Raw genomic sequence first — 20,009 nt, forward strand, 5'->3', positions numbered from 1 at the left:
AAATAACAACCTTAAACTTACGTATAGGACAAAATTTCAGCATCGTTTAACCGAAAAACAACTGATCACAACAATTGCTAACATTAACACGTATTTCGTATCATCAGGCGAGAATATCTGGGTCAGAGTAACGTCAATGATACCCATGAGTAAAGCTTATATTTGATATTAGTACTATACTCACATTGCTTCACAAGGAATGGATAATATTTTGACTATAAATAATGTGGATGTTTACTATTCACGAAAATATAAGTGGATATTCGCAATTCTACATTTTATATTAATTAATCGCCGCAGTGAGTGCGTAGTCCTCCTTCCAGTTGAGTGAGTTGGCGCCAAAAGATGGTTATGTCACGCAGTTTTCTCCTTGTTCCTGTTGTTCACGTTAGTCCCACCTACCAGTGACGTAAGCACAAGTAGAACTGTGATTGGCTGCAGTTGATTGCAAAGGCCACTGGCTGCTTCGTCTGCTCGTTGCTGCTATTCCGTTGCGAGAACGTACAACGATTATTTACAGTATTTGTTTAAAAGTAGCAGTCTTTCAAAATAAAAAGGGATTAGATTGTCTGAGCCGGGAACACCAAAAATAATGCACAAATAAGTTCATTACAACAGAACATGATTAATTCAGCCTTCCATTGTCGAAATATTGCAGGGTTACCATGACTTACTCCCCAACCCTCGTGTATATATCGTATAAGGATTCTCGAAAATTATGTGAAGAAAGGTAGACCACCAAGGAAGTGTGCTTTGAGTAAGGGATGTCCGTATATTCCACAGATGAAAGATGCTTTTTGCGCACTATGCGCTATGCGTATTGCATATCTTTAACAGTACGTAATAGCAGAGGCGGGCGATCGCCCCCCCCCCTCCTCCCCAGAAGAGGAAAATTTTCTTATCTTATATATATAAATAAAACCCATTCCATACTTTGGAGCCCTGCAGTATGACAACCCACCGTCCTTCCCTAGAAGTCGGTCTTGGATCCGCCCCTGCGTAATAGTCTGCAAGGTGGGTGGTGACTTTAAAATATACTACTACAGGATTGTTGCATGCCCAAAGTAATACGATGGCTTAGTAAATTAATGAGTACTTCTAGTGTAAACACGTGCAATATTGGCGTAGCCAGAGGAGATCCTTCTGAGCTTGATTATTGAAACTAAATGTTGGTAAATGTAAAGGCTTTTCTTTGCACTTTCCCGTCAAAAGTACGGACAGTACTTAATCATTTTTGTATTGTAGGTTGCTCTGTTGTTACTGCGTTGGAAGCTGCGACTCTTCATCCTGCCAAAGCCTTGGGAATTGAGAAGACAAAAGGCTCTCTTTGTTTTGGCGCAGACGCTGATTTTGTGTTTTTGGATGACAATTTAGAAGTGATTTCGACGTGGATTGCTGGCGAGTGTGTGTATCAAAATTCTTTGAAGCCAAAGCATCGGATTCATGTCCTAAAATAATTATTCTGTAATTCCATTTATTATAATCATATGTAATTTTCTTGTTGCTGTTATAGTCTTATATAATCTGTTTGTTGTTTAGTTTCAGTTATTATTTTTATTTTAATTTATAGTTGAACAGGTTTCTTAAAAGTTATGAACAAAAAGTGGTAAAAATTATAATTTATTTCGACTTTTACACTATACTATAGTGAAAGGTTTATTCTTTTAATAATAGAACCATAATATACAGGGTGTTTCGAAACAACACCGGCAACGTTTGGGAAGTGATTCCTGACACCAAGATAAGACAAAAAGTATAGACAAATCTGAGTGCAGAAATCTGTCATTTCGGAGTAATAGGCTGCCGAAAGCATAAAACAATTAAATTTAAAGGTCCATAGCTCCAATACTATGGAACCTACCGTAGTCGGGTCAAGATTTCACTTAGGAACTAATATGTGCGGTATCCAAAAATACATATTTCAGAATCCTGCGATACTCACGCAACAATTTTTATAAAAGGAGTTTTCCTACGGGCATATGGTTTGAAATACTCACCAACTCCCTTTATAAAAATTATTGCCGAAGTATCACAGGATTCTGAAACATGGATATTTGGATAGGGCACATATTAGTTCCTAAGTGAAGTCTTGACCCGACTGCGGTAGGTCGCGTAATATTGGATCTATGAGCCTTTAAAGTTCATTTTTTCATGTTCTCGACAGGCTATAATTTCGAATTGATGGATTTCTGCAGCCAGGTTGGTCTATACTTTTTGTCTTATCTTGGTGTCAAGTCATCTCCCAAACGTTGTCGGTGCTTTTTTTTGAAACACCCTGTATATATATACAGGGCGCAAAATTTCAAAGTCAGACGCACTCACCAATCCAAAAAAGATGGTCGCCAGTATCTCTCACGTACAAATTATGAGACCCCCCCCCTCCGGCCTTTGGTTTGATAAAGTAAGAGATTACATCATGGCATAAAATTTCAAAACCAGATCATTAAATTTAGGATAATCAATTTTGAATTGGACAATTATTTTCTCATTCAGTCACAATTATTTTCGTGCGAAACAGAAACTGCGCAGCCCTATGCGCTTACGCAGAAACCATTCCTACTGAATACTGGTCACCAGCTCTAAATTTCTAGTCGCCAATGGCCATCTGGCGACCGGGAAAACTTGTTGTTTGGATTGGAAGGAAATTGATTAAGGATTTAGTATTTTTCCTTTTTAAAACAATAATAAAATTCAGAAAGCGACACTGTAAAACTTAAAAATCCGCTTCATTTTCAATATTGTTTTGAAACTGTTCTGTTATTTATTTTACTATTAGTACTATTATGTAAAATAGAATGGTACATACATAGATTTTTAAAGTCCTGGAACAAAAGAAGGATTTTTTTTTCTTTTGCACTATATGTGAATTTACAAGGTATTGATCGTTACCATATTGTAATCTTACTAGTGTTGAGTGTATTTAGCTATTTTATTTGTGCAAGATTTTGCATGGAAGTTGTTTTAGGGCTAATTGTCTTTTGTATCTTACTTTCTCGCCACATGTTTAAGTTTTTTGTGTTGTAATAATTTATTACTTTCCAAGATTTCCAGAACCTCATAAGATATACAAAATCATTTTAAAAACAACTATTTGTACCATATAATAGTAACAAGCGATGTCAAATTTTAAACTAAAGCCTGTGACAAACATCTTGGCATTTCAGCTAAACGAATAAAACCCAAGCTCTGACGCGATGTTGCCGAATGCTAAGGGGTGTGGTTATGGCTAAGCAGACGAACTACAGCGCGATCAGGTGGCAAAGGATAGACTTGGATGTGTACAAAATAAACATGGCAATACCGCTGACCTTTCATTTGCTAGCAGCATTTAAAGGGAACTTGGAGCGCCGCCTTCAAATGCCAAGATGTTTGTCACGCCGTTTAATTTATTCCCTTGACAGATTTCGGTAACAATAGGGATAATGCTGTAAAACAGATAAAGTGTGGCTTAATTTTGCTAAAACTAACATTTTTTTTTAATACATACTCTGGGATTTTTTTATTGGATGTTACTTTACTGGAATGAATTCGATAGCGAGCCTGTTGTCATCGATTGCCAGATATTAATTGAAAAACGTAAGCTTCACAAAAATAATATATATATATATATATATATATATATATATATATATATATATATTGGATGTTCTAAAGAATGGCACCCACAGACAACAGAGCGTTGTTTTACAGTTCTAAATAAAGCAAAAATGATGTATAGTAATATACCCTTCGAGGCCTTCTTCAGCGCTATGGGAATTCGTCAAAAATTCATTATGTGAGAACATCGTAGAAACTTGTAAACATTAGCATCGCTCTACGAATCCATCAAACAGTTATATCGATTATTACGACAAAAGATGGTGCTAGTGTCAATATCATCGATTTTAACTGCTATCTGGAAAGAATTAATGTAACTGATTGATGGATTGGTAGATATACTCTATGGTTCTTTGTGACGTTGCCACATAGTTCAATGCGCGTCTCCAGATGAAGACTCAAAAAGTGTACAATTATATATGTTTTTACTTTGACTTGTAAAATGGTGCCCTGAAGTCAATGGGAGCCATTTTTAGAACACCTGATCAATTTGAAAGCCTTAAATGTCTGCAGGAACATGGGTTTAGAAATAAATGCAGAGAAAACTAAATACATGGAAGTTCGTCGGGATCGTAATATTGCAAATTTAATATGCGTTAAAATTTCAAATTCGACAAAGTGGATACTTTCAAATGTCTAGATAAATATTAACAGAGTAAAACCATATTCAAGAAGAAATTAAATGACGACTAAAAGCAGGAAATTCGTATTATTATTTAGTTTAAAATATTTTGTAGTCGCGAATTCTATCGAGGAATTTGAAGCTTAAAATGTACAAAATGGTAATTATACCTGTTGTACTGTATGCTTGCGAAACATGGTCACTTACTCTGAGGGAAGAACGTAGACCGAAAGTATTTATGAACAAAATCCTGAGACGAATATTCGGACCCAAGAGGAACGGGAATGGGGAATGACGGAACTTCATAACGAGAAACTACGTAATTTATACCGTTTACCAAACATTGTTAGGGGTCATCAAATCTAGGAGACTCATGTGGGCAAGCCATTTAGCCAGAAAGGAAGAAAGTAGGAACGCTTCCAAAGTTTTAACTGGAAATTAAATCGTAAAACGACCATTAGAAAGACCTAGGCGCAGATGGGAGGACAATATTAAGATGGATGTTGCAGAAATTAAAATACAAAGGAAACTAGATCCAGTTGGCTAAGGATAGAAGTCAATGGAGAGCTTTTGTGAACATGGCATTGAGTCTCCCCTTTTCCATAGGCCATAGAGTTAGTTTTTTTGAATTTGAAATTGTTTGTAAATGGTTGCCTACTATCGTTTTCTTTATGCATAATTATGTTCGGATTATTGATATTAGCATTTCTTGGAAAAGAACTAAGTTAAAGAATATATAATAATTTTTGTGAAAATTAGATTCCTCAGTTAGTGTCTTGTAATTTTTGTGAAAATTAGATTCTTCAGTTAGTGTCTTGAAGTCGATGGTAACATTGATTGTTTTCCGAAATTATTCCAGAAACTATCCAATAAGAATTTCCAGGGATCATAAAAAAAAAGATTGATGGTTGTTAATCTTAATAAGAAGGGTTCTTAAGCTATAAAGAAGACACATCAGACTATGACCACATGTATTTCCGTCCTACATCACGAATAATTGAATTTCACTTCGTTCGCTTCAATTCTTAGTTAAGTAGTACACGATAAAATGCGTTTCATGTTTGTCAGGTTTTATCGATAGAAATCGCTTTGTTATCACTAAAAAGAGTGGCAAAGTTTGAAGAAGAAAATATAGAAATCAGAAGTCTGAAATATGGGGGAAAAAATATTAAATGTGGAGCAAAAACAGGAAAATACATTTTCGTCCTATTTTTCGAATAGTAAAGGTTACTTCGCATGCTTCAATAATTATATGCTTTAATTTACATTTTGTGCCATTTATATATTTTGCTTTTGAATGTATTATTAATACTTCCTCTAAAGTAATTACTGTAACTTAACGAAGTGCCATATATGCAGCTGCGGAATAAGAAAGAAAGAAAAATAAGAACAAAAATCTGCGACGTAGTGAAGAATGAATGATTTAATGTTGAAAATAACTGTTTACGTAAGGCGGGGGAGGAATGTTGTGTCCTACTTCTTTTACTGCGATACTACATATATACGTAATGCAATATGTACGTTGCACATAATCGTTTATGAATATTGTATGATGTGATACTGACTCACCTTTCTTTAGCATGGTAATATAAATTTTATTATGTAAGGCCATATTTGTAATAAAACTGGCAAATGAAAACTTTTATTTGTTTGTAAGCGGTAGTGTCACTATTCTGTATTCTTTCTGTTATCACTATTCTATTTCTGTATTCTTTCGCAGTTCTACCTTTGTTAATTAGCTTCTTGAAGGTTTTTTTTTTTTTTCTCCATGATCGGAATTTTAGTGTTCTATGTGACTCAGTCAATTGAGAACGAATTATTTCATACAACCAGAGCACACGGTAACTATATCGCACAATATTAGCACCGTAATTGGAATTTAGTTTCCTTTCGCTGTAAGTGTTCGTTGTTGGAAAATAGAATTTTGTAAATATCCAAATGTGCGTGTTAATACAAAATTATAAAGAAATTGTTACAAGAAATTCCAAATGAATAAATAGCAACTTGAGAATAAGTGTATTATCAATGTATTAAGAGCGCGATCATGTTTCATTGTTTGTGTGTGTTAGTTCATTTTCACTTTTTATCTTAAAATCTTAACAGTGCTTAAATTCGTAGGTAGAACACAAACTGGCTGTGTCTAGTGTAGTATATAGAAAAGGGATCAAGAAGCAGAAGTGGGGGGGGGGGACATAGTAAGCGACTTCTGCTGATTTAGCGTGGTTCAGGTTGGAGAGGCAGGATCGAAAATGAAGTGGTGGTGGTATGTGATTTTCAATGAATTATATTCAATGTTCGTGTGCAGGTAACAAGCATCAGTTTCCACATATTCCAAATCTTCGTCCAATTCTTCCTGGTTGTTAGATATTTTTTCATGGATTCGGGAAGTACTAGGTAACAAATTTTCTACTTGGTGCAACTCCCCCCCCCCCCCCCGAGCGTCTTTTCGTTGAGTAACATATTGGGCGACAAAGGGTAACAAGTCACATGAAAGGTTAAAAGCATATGCAGATGATCGCGTTCATCTCAATACTAGGAACAGTTAGTGCTTTTTAGAATCAAGAAAACAAACCAGTACCTTCTTTCTTGATGTGTCATCCTATTTGTTCCCCATCTGTACAGAATTTAAGGGTCTCTTGTGATGTTACATGCTCAAATGTAAATTCCTACGATACAAGTAGGTACGAATTCGGGGATGAAACAAAGTAGTTTACATGGATTCTTAGTATATATAATATTCTACAACTTCTTATCTTTTAATCGTTTTCAAAGAGATACATTCACCGTTGAACATAAAAACGATCATTCAAATTTCAATGGGTGGCCGCAATGTAAACTGTATGTCTGCATACCTTCAAATCAGATATCAAGACGTCACCAAATGTTCCTGTAATACTTGGTATAGGAAGCTGTGAGTTATTTACCGGTACTTTGTATGGAGCACTTAAGGTTGGAATTAAGGAAACGAACTGGAGAATGGTTGAATTTCGAAAACATCTGCATAACTTATTTAAAGGTTTGTTCCAGCACGTCGTGCTGAGTACATCTATAAAAGCTTTAAAAAAAAATAAAAATAAAAATAATAATAAAAAAAAAAAATCCAGTGAAGTTCTGTTCTGTGATGGCTTGAAAATAGTATGGTTACTCAGCGATTCATTGACATGTGTTCCTATCTTCTGTTGTATATTCAAGGCGTTTGGAAGAATAGGAAAGTTTCCACCTTTTTGACAGTAGGTAGGTTGTCAGTTTGTCAGGTATGTAGGAAGAATATACAATGCTTATTCCTAAACGTACATTTTTAAAGCACTTGGTTCAGAAAGATAATTTTCTCTTACTGAATTTCAGACTGACGCTTTCCATTTCTTTACAATACTTTATCAGATGTGGTAAACAATATGATCCAAAAGTTAGTTAAATCAGAAGCTTTTAGTTCTTAGAGAAAAATGAAATGAAGTTTTTGTTTTACGTTCCACGATTATGCCGGTTAGGCTAAAGGAGACGTGATGGTGAGAAATAAGTGAAATGAAGAAAGTGGGAGGAAACTGGAGAACTCCAAGAAAAGCCACTAGAACGGTGTTTGTCCACCACAAAGTAGCAACAGTGCGAGCTGGGATCGAACCAGGGACCCCAAGCACCGGAGGAGAGCGCTCTACCACCGAGCCACCGCACCCCGTTTTTAGTTCTTCGAGTTTCTGTATACGAATTAATGTGGAAAATTAAGAATATCATCTTTGTGTGAAAAAACGTTAACATTGTTTTTTGCTAAAATTAGTGCCTTTAAGAAATGTTAATCAATAACAGATTTGGACATTTTGGATTTTTGCCGAAATTGCAGAAAAGATCTATAGAAATTTGTTCTTCAACTTTTCATTAAATTATAAATTGACTAGAGCTCCTTCTTGTTGCGATCTTAATGTTTCTGCAAGATCTGATGTTGGAATGAATCACATGAAGTCTCTTTTAGTTGAAATAGTTGAAAATAATTGGTTAGATGGCAATAGGGCAGAAAGAGTTTTGAGACAGTTCAGTGAGTTTTATTCGAATTCAAATTGTAGTGAGTCAGTATTCTAGAAACTTGTCAGCATTTGGATGACTTTCGGTTAAATACTTCTGTAATTTAAATATTTCAGATTGCAATTATTTAAGAGATGTTAAAATTATCTTGATTTCTCTAATGAAAATTCAAATCTAGAGAGTTTTCAATCAATGCAGAATGTGTAGCAAATTATTTAAATGAACGTAGTTTAGTGGCACCCAGACTTGTGTATGATATAGTAGCTTCTGATGACTTTGAGAAGCTATCCGTAAGGAAATCCATGATTCATTATGCACGAAATGTTCGTATTCGTTTTGTAGAAACAACAACACAAGAGCATGGTAAAAATAAGCTAAATACAGGAAGATAAAGATTATTCTGAATGAGTTTGAAGCTAAGAAGACTAAAATAGTGAAAGATATGTCTAATATTGATGAGGAAATATAGCGTTTAAAAAGGTGAAATGAAATACATAATACTATTGATTATTATTATTATTATTATTATTATTATTATTATTATTATTATTATTATTTATTTTTTTAAGAAAGATATGTCGTTAATATAGAACAGCCAGTTTTATTTACATACATCTATGCTTGTTCGGACTTTTTTCTTTCTTTACATATGTCTTGAAATTTTCATCATATGACTAACATTACAGATTAAAAGTTTCAGGAAAGATTTTTAATTTCTTGCTTTGTAAAGAAATTTTTATTAGGTAACGTTTTCTGTAATTTCATAATAAAATATGTTATATTTGTTTCTATGCAATTCATTGTGAATTGATGAGGGGAAAAAATATATTTTGTATGTATCATTGTTGCTGGCTTTTCCATGAATATGGAAAAGTGTATGTGGCTAATTACATATCAGAGAAAATTTCAAAAAAAAAAAATCCTGGAAAACCGGGAAAAGTCAGGAAATTCTTTCCCATAATTTTTTTTTTCTCTGTTCTGAGTAAGTCTAATTTAGGTAAATCGTTAAGGAAGTATCAAAGAAAGAAAAAAGAGCGATATGAAATAACATAAAATAGCTCATTAATGTACGCAGTGGCGGCTTTAGCGAAAAATTTTGAAAGATATATAAATACTAAAAGATACAATAAAGAGTGAATATATTTTCCACAATTTATATTAATGGTAGATAATCATTTAACAAATAGCACCAAAGTCTACGGTAAAAGTAATTTCCTACTGGCATTAATCAATCAAATGTGTGTATGTATCCATAAGAGAGGGAGCATGCCTACCCAAAATTAAAATCCTAAAGCCGCCTCTGAATGTATGTTTATATATTTTAATAATATAGCCATATTGGTTTAATTGTTCTAATAACATATTCAGGTTCTATAAACTTGATTAATCCAAAAGTGTACAAAAAGGGGGTAAACATTTTTTTTATCTATCTACTTTGAGCGTACTCGTACCTCTAGATAATTTTGAACGCTGTTTCTAGTACTACAAATGAATCAACTATTATTCGTACAGTCTTGTTTAAAAAAATCTTAACCACCTCTTTGTAAAAGGCTGTATTTTGGAACCGGACGTAGAAAATGTAAATAGTTTGTCTTCAAACAGAAATCTCATTTGGCCTTAAAAAAAAAAAAAAAAAAAAAAAAAAAAATCCAAATTTGGGTTGGAGTACAGAGGTTTTGAAAGAGGCAGATGGCCAGGTTTTTAACTTTTTCTTAACAAGACTGTACAATGCTTTATTTGAGTGATAATTACCAATACCAATGTTTGTGCATTTAAAGTTTGCGAAGAATATGTTCCATAAAAATAAAGAATGTTGAAAAATTTACCAGTGTGATAGCTTTAAAATGTAAGTGCCATTTGTTTGATATAGGCCTACAGCTCATTATTGTCTTAATTGCAATGTACCATACAAATTGTATTTTGTTGTAAGAAATAAAATAAAGCTTCCAATTGCAGAATATTATGAATGTGGTTCTTAAGTGACGATCGACAGTATAGAAATTAAGTTATTTCTAGAATTCTTTTCCAGTATTACTTTCTTATTCCGGGTAAAATTGTGCTGAGAACAAGAAAGCCTGGTGTGTCAATAACTGAAAATTTCAGGTATTGGGAATCGTTCTCAAGGTTCGTTTTGTAATATTTATTATTACTGCCTATTATAGGAGTTTATTTGAGTTATAACAGGCTTACAAAAATTAATACTATATCTAGCAATAAACAATAAAAGAAGAAAAATAAGATATAAGAATCTACTAAATCACATACGGCCAAAATATAGAAGATACATTAGTAGTCTATTGTAATGTTTTTATGAGCACAGAACAGTGAGAGACTTCTAAAGTAATTACTTCAGTCTCCTCTGACAACTTCCTCGGTAATACACAAGAAACCTTGCTACAAGAGGCAGATGGCAACAGTAGTTTGACTTCTCTTCGGGTCACGCAAGAGGTTGATCGCCATTCCCTTCCTCTCCCTATCGGTATATAAATATTAATAATAAGAAACAATGTAGTTGGCATATTCTTAAGTACTATGGTAAATATACCGACAGTAGATCATGTATTTGAGCATTAATTTTTCTTTTTAAATAAAGGGTTTAAAATATTAAAATTACTGTAATAAAATGTAAAATATAGGCTAGGACAAAGGCGGCGCCAAAAAGTCACTTTGTCCGGGTAAATTTTGCCTTGGTCCGCCTCCGGAAACATGGAAATACATGTGCGGCTATGCAGTGATGCTAATGGTAACTATTTCGTGTCTCGTCACGCTTCTCGTAAATGTTCGTAATAAATTTCATTACATCATGACTAATAATCTAATATTTATAATCGACCAATCGGAGAGCGAGTGAAATGACCTTGTGGCTACAAACACGTTAAAAAAATAAGATCTAAGGAACTAATCCGATAATTATTTGAATCGTAAACTTTACATATCAAGAGTCTTAAAAACTTAATCACAATTATATTTGTTACTGCATTTCAATAGAATAATAGGCCAGAAAAAAAATGCCAAAATTCGAAAACATTCCAAGCTGGATTTTTGTGATCTTTATTTTGATATCCTCACCACATCCTGAAAAGTATCTTTGATTTGAACCGCAAGTTTTGTTTGTTTGTTTTTAATAGCATGTTCTAGTTTTTTTTTCAACTATCTCCAAAATAGTTGTGAGGAAAATTGTAGTTTACAAAATTCACACGCATGCAAAAATTCTTACTGTTTTTCGTACAATCAGTCGTATCAAAGATATAGATTGAATTATATCGGAACAGAAATAGTGTTTTTTATAACGAGATTGCAAAATATCTTAAAAAAAATAAATAAAAAAAGCATCAGACGAAAAAAAAATGTTCGAAATAAAATTAATATTTTGGAAGAAATTCACCTATAATAAAATTGTCCGTCCCCGCCCCCTGGTACTTGGATGGGGGCAACTTTGAAAACTAAACGGAGACTGCCTACTGTATGCTCCAGATTTGGATTTTACGAGCGAAAATGCAAAATTTGTTCAAAACATTTTTCTAGATTCGTGCTAAATTTTTTAACAACCGTTTCTATATATATACTAGCATTTGGCTAGCTGGGGGCCCGCCCCCAGAACCCCGAGTTTGCTCGGCCTACGGCCTCCCATTTCGTATCAATTAGCCTTTGCATCAACAGTGAATTTCGTGAACTTGCTCTTCATATTTCCTGAATTTGCCCATCCAGGAGCTTCGCCTTCGCACACACTGTCTTTGCTCGGCCTACGGCCTCGCACCTCTTGAGCCCACAATTCTATCGTTTCTTTCTTTTCCTATTTCAACTATCTAAAAGATAAGATTTTGTATCCCAAGAAAAAGTCCATTTAAATAGCATGGGAATTTTTCATCCCCCTTTAGACCCCTAAAAAATTAAAAATATTCACTTTTGGCAATTTTCCTGTTGGTACGAGTTCAAACTTGGATCAAACGCCACTGCAGCGGGGCGGAAGATACCTCAGGCCTTTCGTGAGGATGTCGTGATTACGCAGACAGTGCAAGGGTGGTTTAGCAAGTTTAAGAACGGTGACGAAACACTCACGAAAGACGCACCACACGTGCCGGAAGACCAACACATGTACAAAATGAGGATCTTCAGGTAGCAATTGAACCGAACAGACATGTGAGGAACTGGTGCTAACATTCAATGTTAGTCGAGAAACCATTCGCCAGCACCTCCATCAATTTGGGAAGCACTACAAGTTGGGTCTTTGTGTCCCAGATGATTTGTCTCCGGGCCAGAAGGCTACGCGTGCAGACACCTGTGATTCTTTGCTGTCTCGTCTGAGGAAGGAGCCATTTCTCAACAGGATGTTGACATGTGATGAGAAGTGGGTCCTGTACGAAGCTCCACGACGTCGTCATCATTGGTTAAAATCCCATGAACCGGTTCCAAAACAGCTGAAATCAGCAATGCAGCAGAAAGTCCTCCTGTGTGTTTCGTGGACTGCTCACGATATCGTGCATCGGAAACAGCTACCACAAGGTCAGAGAAGAACATCAATGCAACTGTCTACTGTCAGCAGTTGAGCCGTGTTCAAGAAAAACTCAAAACCTTGGAGTCAACGCTTCTCAATTGCTAAGGGGTTCCCACGTTACGGGACAACGCTATGCCCCACATAGCTAGAATGAGCCAAGACACCATCCTACGCCTTGGATGGGAAACACTATTGCATCCGTCCTACTGTCCGGACACTGTACCGTCCGGTTATCACCTGTTCCTTTCCTTACACACTCACTTCAGAGGACTCCAGTTCAACTACGTAGTAGAGGTGCTAAATGCACTTGATACCTTCTTCGCTTCATGGCAAACCAAGTTCTACCGCGAAGGAATCCATGCCCATTCCCAACGTTGGCAGAAGGTCATTGATACTGACGGGTACTATTTTTGATCTTCCAGGTACGTCTTAAGTGACATATCGATTCTCTAAGTGATAGGTCAAAAAGCGACAGAACTTTCTTCGTTACTTTTATACATATTACATAAAACTACTGTATAAGTTCTAGTATCTCGAGTTCGGGAAGTCGGAATGTCAAAATTCGTTCAGATTATTGCTCATTTTGGTCCAGTTTACAAAATATATAAAAATCAAATGGGGTCCTTTTTGCTTCCTGGTCACTTTATGTTCGAATATCTCGAGTTCTAAAATTCAGAATGTCAAAATTCCTTCAGATTCTTGTTCCTCGTGGTTTAGTTTACAAAATATATAAAAATCAGTTGGGGTCTAGTTTGCTTCAGTGTTCACTTCATGTTCGAATATCTCGAGTTCCGAAATTCGGAATGTCAAAATTCCTTCAGATACGTGTTGCTTGTGGTCTAGTTTACAAAATATATAAAAAACCAGGTGGGGTCCAGTTTGCTTCCATGGTCAATTTATGTTTGAATATCTCGAGTTCCGGCATTCGAAATGTTAAAATTCCTTCAGATTCGTGTTCCTTGTGGTCTAATTTACAACATATATGAAAATCAGGTGGGGTCCAGTTTGCTTCCCTGCAGCCTAAAAGTACATTGGAAGTATCATCAAAGAAATAACTAAAAAAAAAAAAAAAAAAAAAAAGCTAAGGATTGCAGGTCAGTATTTGTAACACAGAAGTTCACATCAATACTGACGGTTTAGAACCCCTCACTTTTCTGATTTTAAAATATGGCAACCCTAATTTAGCTGTGACTTGTACAACCATCGAACTATTCCTTTCGCACTGTGCTGCACATATTACCATAATAGTCTTGGAGCAAATAAAAAAAGTTAAAACACACATATAAATCAATATATTTGTCTCGATCGATAGATGCTTTCACAATTGTTAAAAGGTGTAATTAAAAACAGCAAACATTGTTTCTGCTTTGAAAAGGACAATCCCTTATAAAACCGCAAACACGGTTTTGGGCGGCTTTCGCTTTCGAAAAGAGCTCTTGCGGTTTCAGTTTTGAAAACCGCATTTGCGGTTTCGGTTTTCAGAAAACCGGTTTTCTCAAAAACCGAAAACCGCAAATGTCTCAAAAATTCAACAGCACTAGTCTGAAAGTAAGCCTTGGACGAAGAAGTTAAATCCAGGAAAAGGCTTCAGTTCTTAAAATCAGCTTGAAGAAATATACGGGGTGTGTTCAAAAAGTATAGAACCTTTGGTTGGCAAAGATACATTTATTGATTTGGAAACGCGGAACACTAATCCCTTCAAAGTAGTCTCCTTAGTAAAGCACATACTTCTCCCAGCGCTCAAGCCATTGTTGGAAACACTTCTGGAAAGGTAAGCAGTTTTAGGAATGGTGAGCAACTGTGCTGTTGCATTCCACATGATGCTTTCCTTTGACTCAAATCTGGCCGCTTTTAGTGGCATTTTCAGCTTGGGAAATAACCAAATATCACACAGAGCCATATTGGATGAATAGGGAGCCTGACAACGCACAGGAATGTTAAGTTTGGCGATGAAAGCCTGAATCAAATTTCTTGAACACTCTCCTCATGCCCAAATTCTCGTTCAAAATTGAATGTACCAATCCTACTCGGGGATAACCAGGGGGCGATCGACCCCTCCAGAAGAGGAAACTTTCTTATTTTATATATATAAATAAAACCCATCCCAAAGTTCGGAGCCCTTAAAAGTAGCAGTATGACAACTCACTTCCTCCCCCCCCCCAGAAGTCGGTCCTGGATCCGCCCCTGATCCTACTGAATGGTTTCCGTTTGGGTATTGTCAAGATTTTGGTAAAATATGATGCAATATCACTGCTCAAGTTTTCCTGCCATTTCACAAAAAACAAATTCTACGACTCACTGACAGTGACTTACACTTTCTGGGGCCGGGGACGGGAAAGGATTCGCGACTGTGCACGAGTGTTCCCTCTACATCTGCATTGAAGAAAGTCTGACACGCTGCATTCGTTTAGGCGGGAAAAATAAATGTCGATACTTTTTCAACATATCTCGTATATACGAGTATATATAAAATGAAAGGAAACTTATTTCTGTAATTTCCTACATTAGTCAGGTTTTCCCTTACATCCTTCTATAATTGTCCACTAAATAATCTAGCTCTTTCTTCCAGCACCCTCTCGGGGGAAGAGAACGCCCACGTTCACAACAACTGATATAAATAACGACGGGACGCTGACCCTATCAATTCCCGGACTAGCTTATATGGACGATATTTGCTAAACTTGGACTTAGATATCATCGAGACTGTCACCAAATAGCTTAGCGACTCCGAAGATTATGGATTCGGCACTAATTCAGATCATTTTGAACATTTTGTTTTTCACTCTTCATCTCCGTGCAAGAGAACTGAACTTCTTGAACGACATCGTAAGTGTTTATTCACCTCAGCGATCCAGAAAATTATGGATTCGGCACAATTTTTAGTTGTTCTCGATTGTTTTTACGTTACACACTTCCCGCTCCCTTCGGTGCTAGGGGTGTTTTACCCACTCAGATTTTTTTTTTCAGATTGTAAATCGTAGTGTGTGTACTGTACACTAGTTTTTAAAAATGAGTTTGCAAACTGAGTTTCATCTTCCTGACATGAGAAGTTCGAGAAATACTCTATTTTTGGCATAAATCTTAAACCACCTCTTAACTTTTGAGTCCCCTCTTCTCACACTTAGGATACGCATCAGCAATTGAAATAGCCTACGGTCTCTTTGATGAAGTTTGTTAGAAGTTTCTCAGAAATATGTATACCGGACAAACAAACATTAATTTTATATGTAAGATAAATCTTCTCTTTCCCTTTGAGTATCCGACCTCTTTCGTGGATAAGCGGTTAGCGTACGCGCCTATGGCGTGGGAGACCAGGGTTCGATTCCCGGCGGGAGCTCATGTGGTTCGGATTCCACGTTAATCAGTAGCTTCCGTCTCATGTAGCTTCGCTGCTGAAGGGGACGTTAAACCCAAAATCAACTCAAATCACTTCCCTTTGAGTTTCCCTCCTGTCTCCTTAGCAACACAGAATTGAAAATGAAATCTTGAGTTTTACGTCCCACGATTATGCCGGTTAGGCTAAAGGAAACGGTGATGATTAGAAATGAATGAAATGGTGGAAAGAAGAAAGTGGGAGGAAACGGGGAACCACGAGGAAACCCACGCACACGGTGTTTGTCCACCACAAGGTTCACTTGGCGGGGGCTGGGATCGAACCCAGGACCCAAAGCACCAGAGGTGAACACTTTACCACTGAGCCACCGCGGCCCCGCCAACACTGAATTCTACCGATTACTTTAGGACCCATACTCCATATAGGTCTTCGCAAAATTGGTTCATCGCAATGTGACGCAACGTAAAAAATACAGTAGAAGTTGTAAATACTATCTATATCGATTATTGCAAGCTATAATCAGGGGTAAAAGTGGATCTGGAAAGGTAGGGGTCGCATGATGTCACGCCGTCCCCTGTGCCTATCTTTGTCCATTGTAATTTTTTAGAAAGTGGGAGGACACTACAGATATATTCTGGAAGCGGGAGGACGAAGTTCCCCCGCGTTCCCCTGCACTTTTACTCCTGGTTATAATGTCAATTGCCTTGCGTTGATGCAAACATCTTCAGATTAGTTAGTTGAACAATATTTTCATTACAATAAATTTAACTGGCAACATTGTACAACTTGAATAATGAATATCGTTAGTCGTATTTTTTCAAAACACCTGCGATGGCGGCGTTGTGATTTAAAGTTGTTTACATACGCAGAAGTGTTAGAAGTCCAATTTTTAAATAGTTTTTTACAAGTATTTTATTTTGTCCACACCAAATTCGTGTAATCAATATCTTATTTATATGTTGTATGTGTTGTTTTTATGTGTAACAGCCGACAAGTAAATACAAAATGATGTTAAATGAAACAGATTGGTGTTTGACAGCTAAAGACTTCATATTATGTGATGGACTGTTAATTATCAGTGCTTTAATATGTGCCTTATGAACCGTTTTCTTCTACGTTATATTCTTTCTTGTTAAAATACTTTGCAGCTGGTTCAGTAAATCTTGGGAGAACGACAATGGGTAAGTGAGAATAAATAAATGATTGGATCAATTCTAATGTAACACACGTAATTCCATAGAGTAAACTAATCTATTTAGTGTTGGCAGTGCTTACATCGTATTTTCTTTATGACAAATACTTCCCCCGCCCCACACACTTTTCATTCTGCCTTCATGATCATTACCACCGTCTCCGTTGGGCATTAGATTTTTTTTTTTTTTTTGATGTCCTGGGAAGCTTGTAAGAGATTATTTGGGTGCAGTGCAGTGCAATCCCATTTTAAGGACACACAGATTTAGAAAATTTACGCAAAGACTGTGACATCCCTAATAATGTTAAAAACCGTTGTGCAGGTGTAGTTTTGGCGCACCACTAGAAATAATTGTTGAAAGATTCTAATTCTTTCACTAATTTACTTCTTATTATGTCCTAAAAGATTTGCGCTTTGCGACAGGAAAATATTTCACTTGGCATAGATAAAATTCAAGTGACTACCAGAGATAATTATTGAAAAATTACAATACTTTTTCGATTTGCGTATAAATACGGTTTCCGGATGTACAAAATAAGAACTACAGTGCAGAAGCACAAACCAACCTGTGCTAGGTAGCCACTAAAAAGCACGAATGCTATCTAACCGAGTCAGTGTAGGGCGAAGCTGGTGGTCCCGCGCGGGGTTGCGTCCAGAGGGAGCAGGCGCGTCAACGATTGTGGTTACACGCGTAAGCGAGGACAGTGAGAAAGAAGTGGGTTTTGTCACATGCGAGTTTCAATAGGACTTGTCATGGCTTTACACTAGCAACGTTCCACTTGTAAACATAAAATAGAGCTTCTGTATGCTGTGCAGAAATACATCGCCAGAGAAAAATAACATCTAATTGAGTCATCTTTCATATGCACTCACTTATTTTATCCACCGTATAGCACTTGTAATAACCCGTAATAATAGCACCCGTAATAATAGCACTTGTAATAGCCGTAGTAACCCTGTACTTGTAAACCTGAAATACAGTTGTATTAGTTTGTATAAAAGTTTGTCGCTTGCAGAAATATGTTCCTTATGAATATATTATTTCATACAAAGTATTAAATTTCACCTTCAGTTCTTTCAAGATGTAGTGCGCCAAATCTGCACCAGCAGCAAAACCGTAGTACAAAGTGTATGTTTGTCACCGTGCAAGTTTACTTTTGGCGCACCACTCGAAATAATTGTTGGAAAAATATAATTCTTTCACTAATTTCCCTCTTCTTATCCCCTAAAAGATTTGCGCTGGACGACAAGAAAGTATTTCACTTGGCATGGATGAAATTCAAGGGGTCATCAGAGGTAATTGTTAGAAAATTACAATTCCTTTACCATTTGCATATATATACAGCGTCCGAATGTATGGCATAAAAACTGCAGAGCAAAAAACACAAACCAACCTGTGCTGGGTTTCCACTAGAAAGCACGAATGTCATCTAATTGAATCAGGGGAAGGCAAAGCTTGGGTAATTAAGGGATAGGGAGAGGGTCCTTCCAAAGGGAGCAGGCGCCTCAGCGAAGGTGAGTATACGCGGATTGCGGGGGTAGTGATAACAGGTTTTGGCAATGATACAAGTTGCAATGACACTTCTCATTTTATCGTACTACGAGCGTGCTACTTGTATGCAGCTTCCTGTACACTGGAGGAATATACCGCCGGAGGAAAATAGTATCTTTCATATGCAGCACTCATTTTTCCCGTCGTAAAACACTTGCAATGATTTTACACTAGTAACCTTACACTTGTACACCTAAAATACAGGTGTGTTACTTTGTGTTTAATTCTGTCGCTCGTCTTTTCATGTAAAGTATTGAATATTATCTCTAAATCTTTCAAAAAGTGGTGTGCCAAAATTAAACGAGCACCCAATATTATATAGACTCTTATACACCAATTATACTCAGTTGAAAGAATTAATAACTTTAACAGACTGAAATTAAATATTAGGCTATGAAAAAATAATTAATTCAGTTAAAGATTAATCTCGAAAAAAAGAAGCAGTTACATTTAAAATAATTTTTTAAAAAAATAATCAACTAAAATAAAAATAATGACAATTTTTAGTACTAAGCAATGTTAATTGTCTCGATTTGTTGACGTTAATGTATAATTTAATAGATAAAGCTAAAGACGTTTGGAAAATTAATTGATTATTATGAAAAGTTACTATTTTAAATCCAAAACTAATAGTTGATAAAAATGAAATTAAAATGACAGAAAATTGAAAAACAAATTATCAGGTAACACTAGAAGGACGGGATTGGCCAAATAGGCCCATTACTAATTTTCTAGTAGATTTAAATTGTATTTTTCACGCAATTTCCTTCTCTTGTTTTGATTATATGCATTATTGTTTGGTAAACTTTTTTTTTTTTTTAATTATTATGTTTCGAATGGATCAGACATTCATAATACGCGGTACTTTTGCCACTGCGTAAGGGCATCACCTGAGGAGAAACACAGTAAGACGGATTTCCATTTTTTTTATTTGTAAGAAAAGATATTTTCGCCCTTTCCAAAAAGTGAGTACACAGACAATGTTGACATGTAAATATTCCCAACAAATATAATAGCCTTAGTGTGATATGACCAATACAACGGTTGATTTTATACTTGGCGTCCCATTCAGAATCAAGGCTATTTGAGACGTGAAGCTGTAGGTTAACGTGGAGTTCAAATTGCATGAGCTTCGACTGGAAATCGAACCTAGGTTTCCCCTCGCCAAAGGCGTATATGCTAACTATATAGTCACACGTGAAT

The 20,009-nt window shown here is 36.0% G+C and overlaps 2 protein-coding genes across 5 annotated transcripts in view; both read left to right on the forward strand.

The window, feature by feature from the left end:
* Positions 1 to 10,200, forward strand: part of LOC145669539 (N-acetylglucosamine-6-phosphate deacetylase) — a 63,240-nt gene extending 53,040 nt beyond the window's left edge. Inside the window, exon 8 of the mRNA XM_081737725.1 lies at positions 1,246 to 10,200. Within this exon, the coding sequence (XP_081593851.1) occupies positions 1,246 to 1,457 (212 nt within the window). The 3' untranslated portion in view covers positions 1,458 to 10,200. The remainder of the gene's footprint in view (positions 1 to 1,245) is intronic.
* A 6,663-nt stretch (positions 10,201 to 16,863) lies between these two features.
* LOC145669542 (uncharacterized) overlaps positions 16,864 to 20,009 on the forward strand; it is a 505,866-nt gene continuing 502,720 nt past the window's right edge. For 2 of the 4 annotated variants that reach the window (XM_081737727.1, XM_081737728.1), the window contains exon 1: positions 16,864 to 17,243. In XM_081737727.1, coding sequence (XP_081593853.1) covers positions 17,240 to 17,243 — 4 coding nt within the window. In that variant the 5' untranslated portion in view covers positions 16,864 to 17,239. The remainder of the gene's footprint in view (positions 17,244 to 20,009) is intronic. The other 2 variants (XM_081737730.1, XM_081737731.1) reach the window with 1 other exon arrangement.

The sequence above is a fragment of the Thermobia domestica genome, chromosome 14, assembly GCF_964235325.1.
Source record: "Thermobia domestica chromosome 14, izTheDome1.hap1.1, whole genome shotgun sequence".
Taxonomy (NCBI): domain Eukaryota; kingdom Metazoa; phylum Arthropoda; class Insecta; order Zygentoma; family Lepismatidae; genus Thermobia; species Thermobia domestica.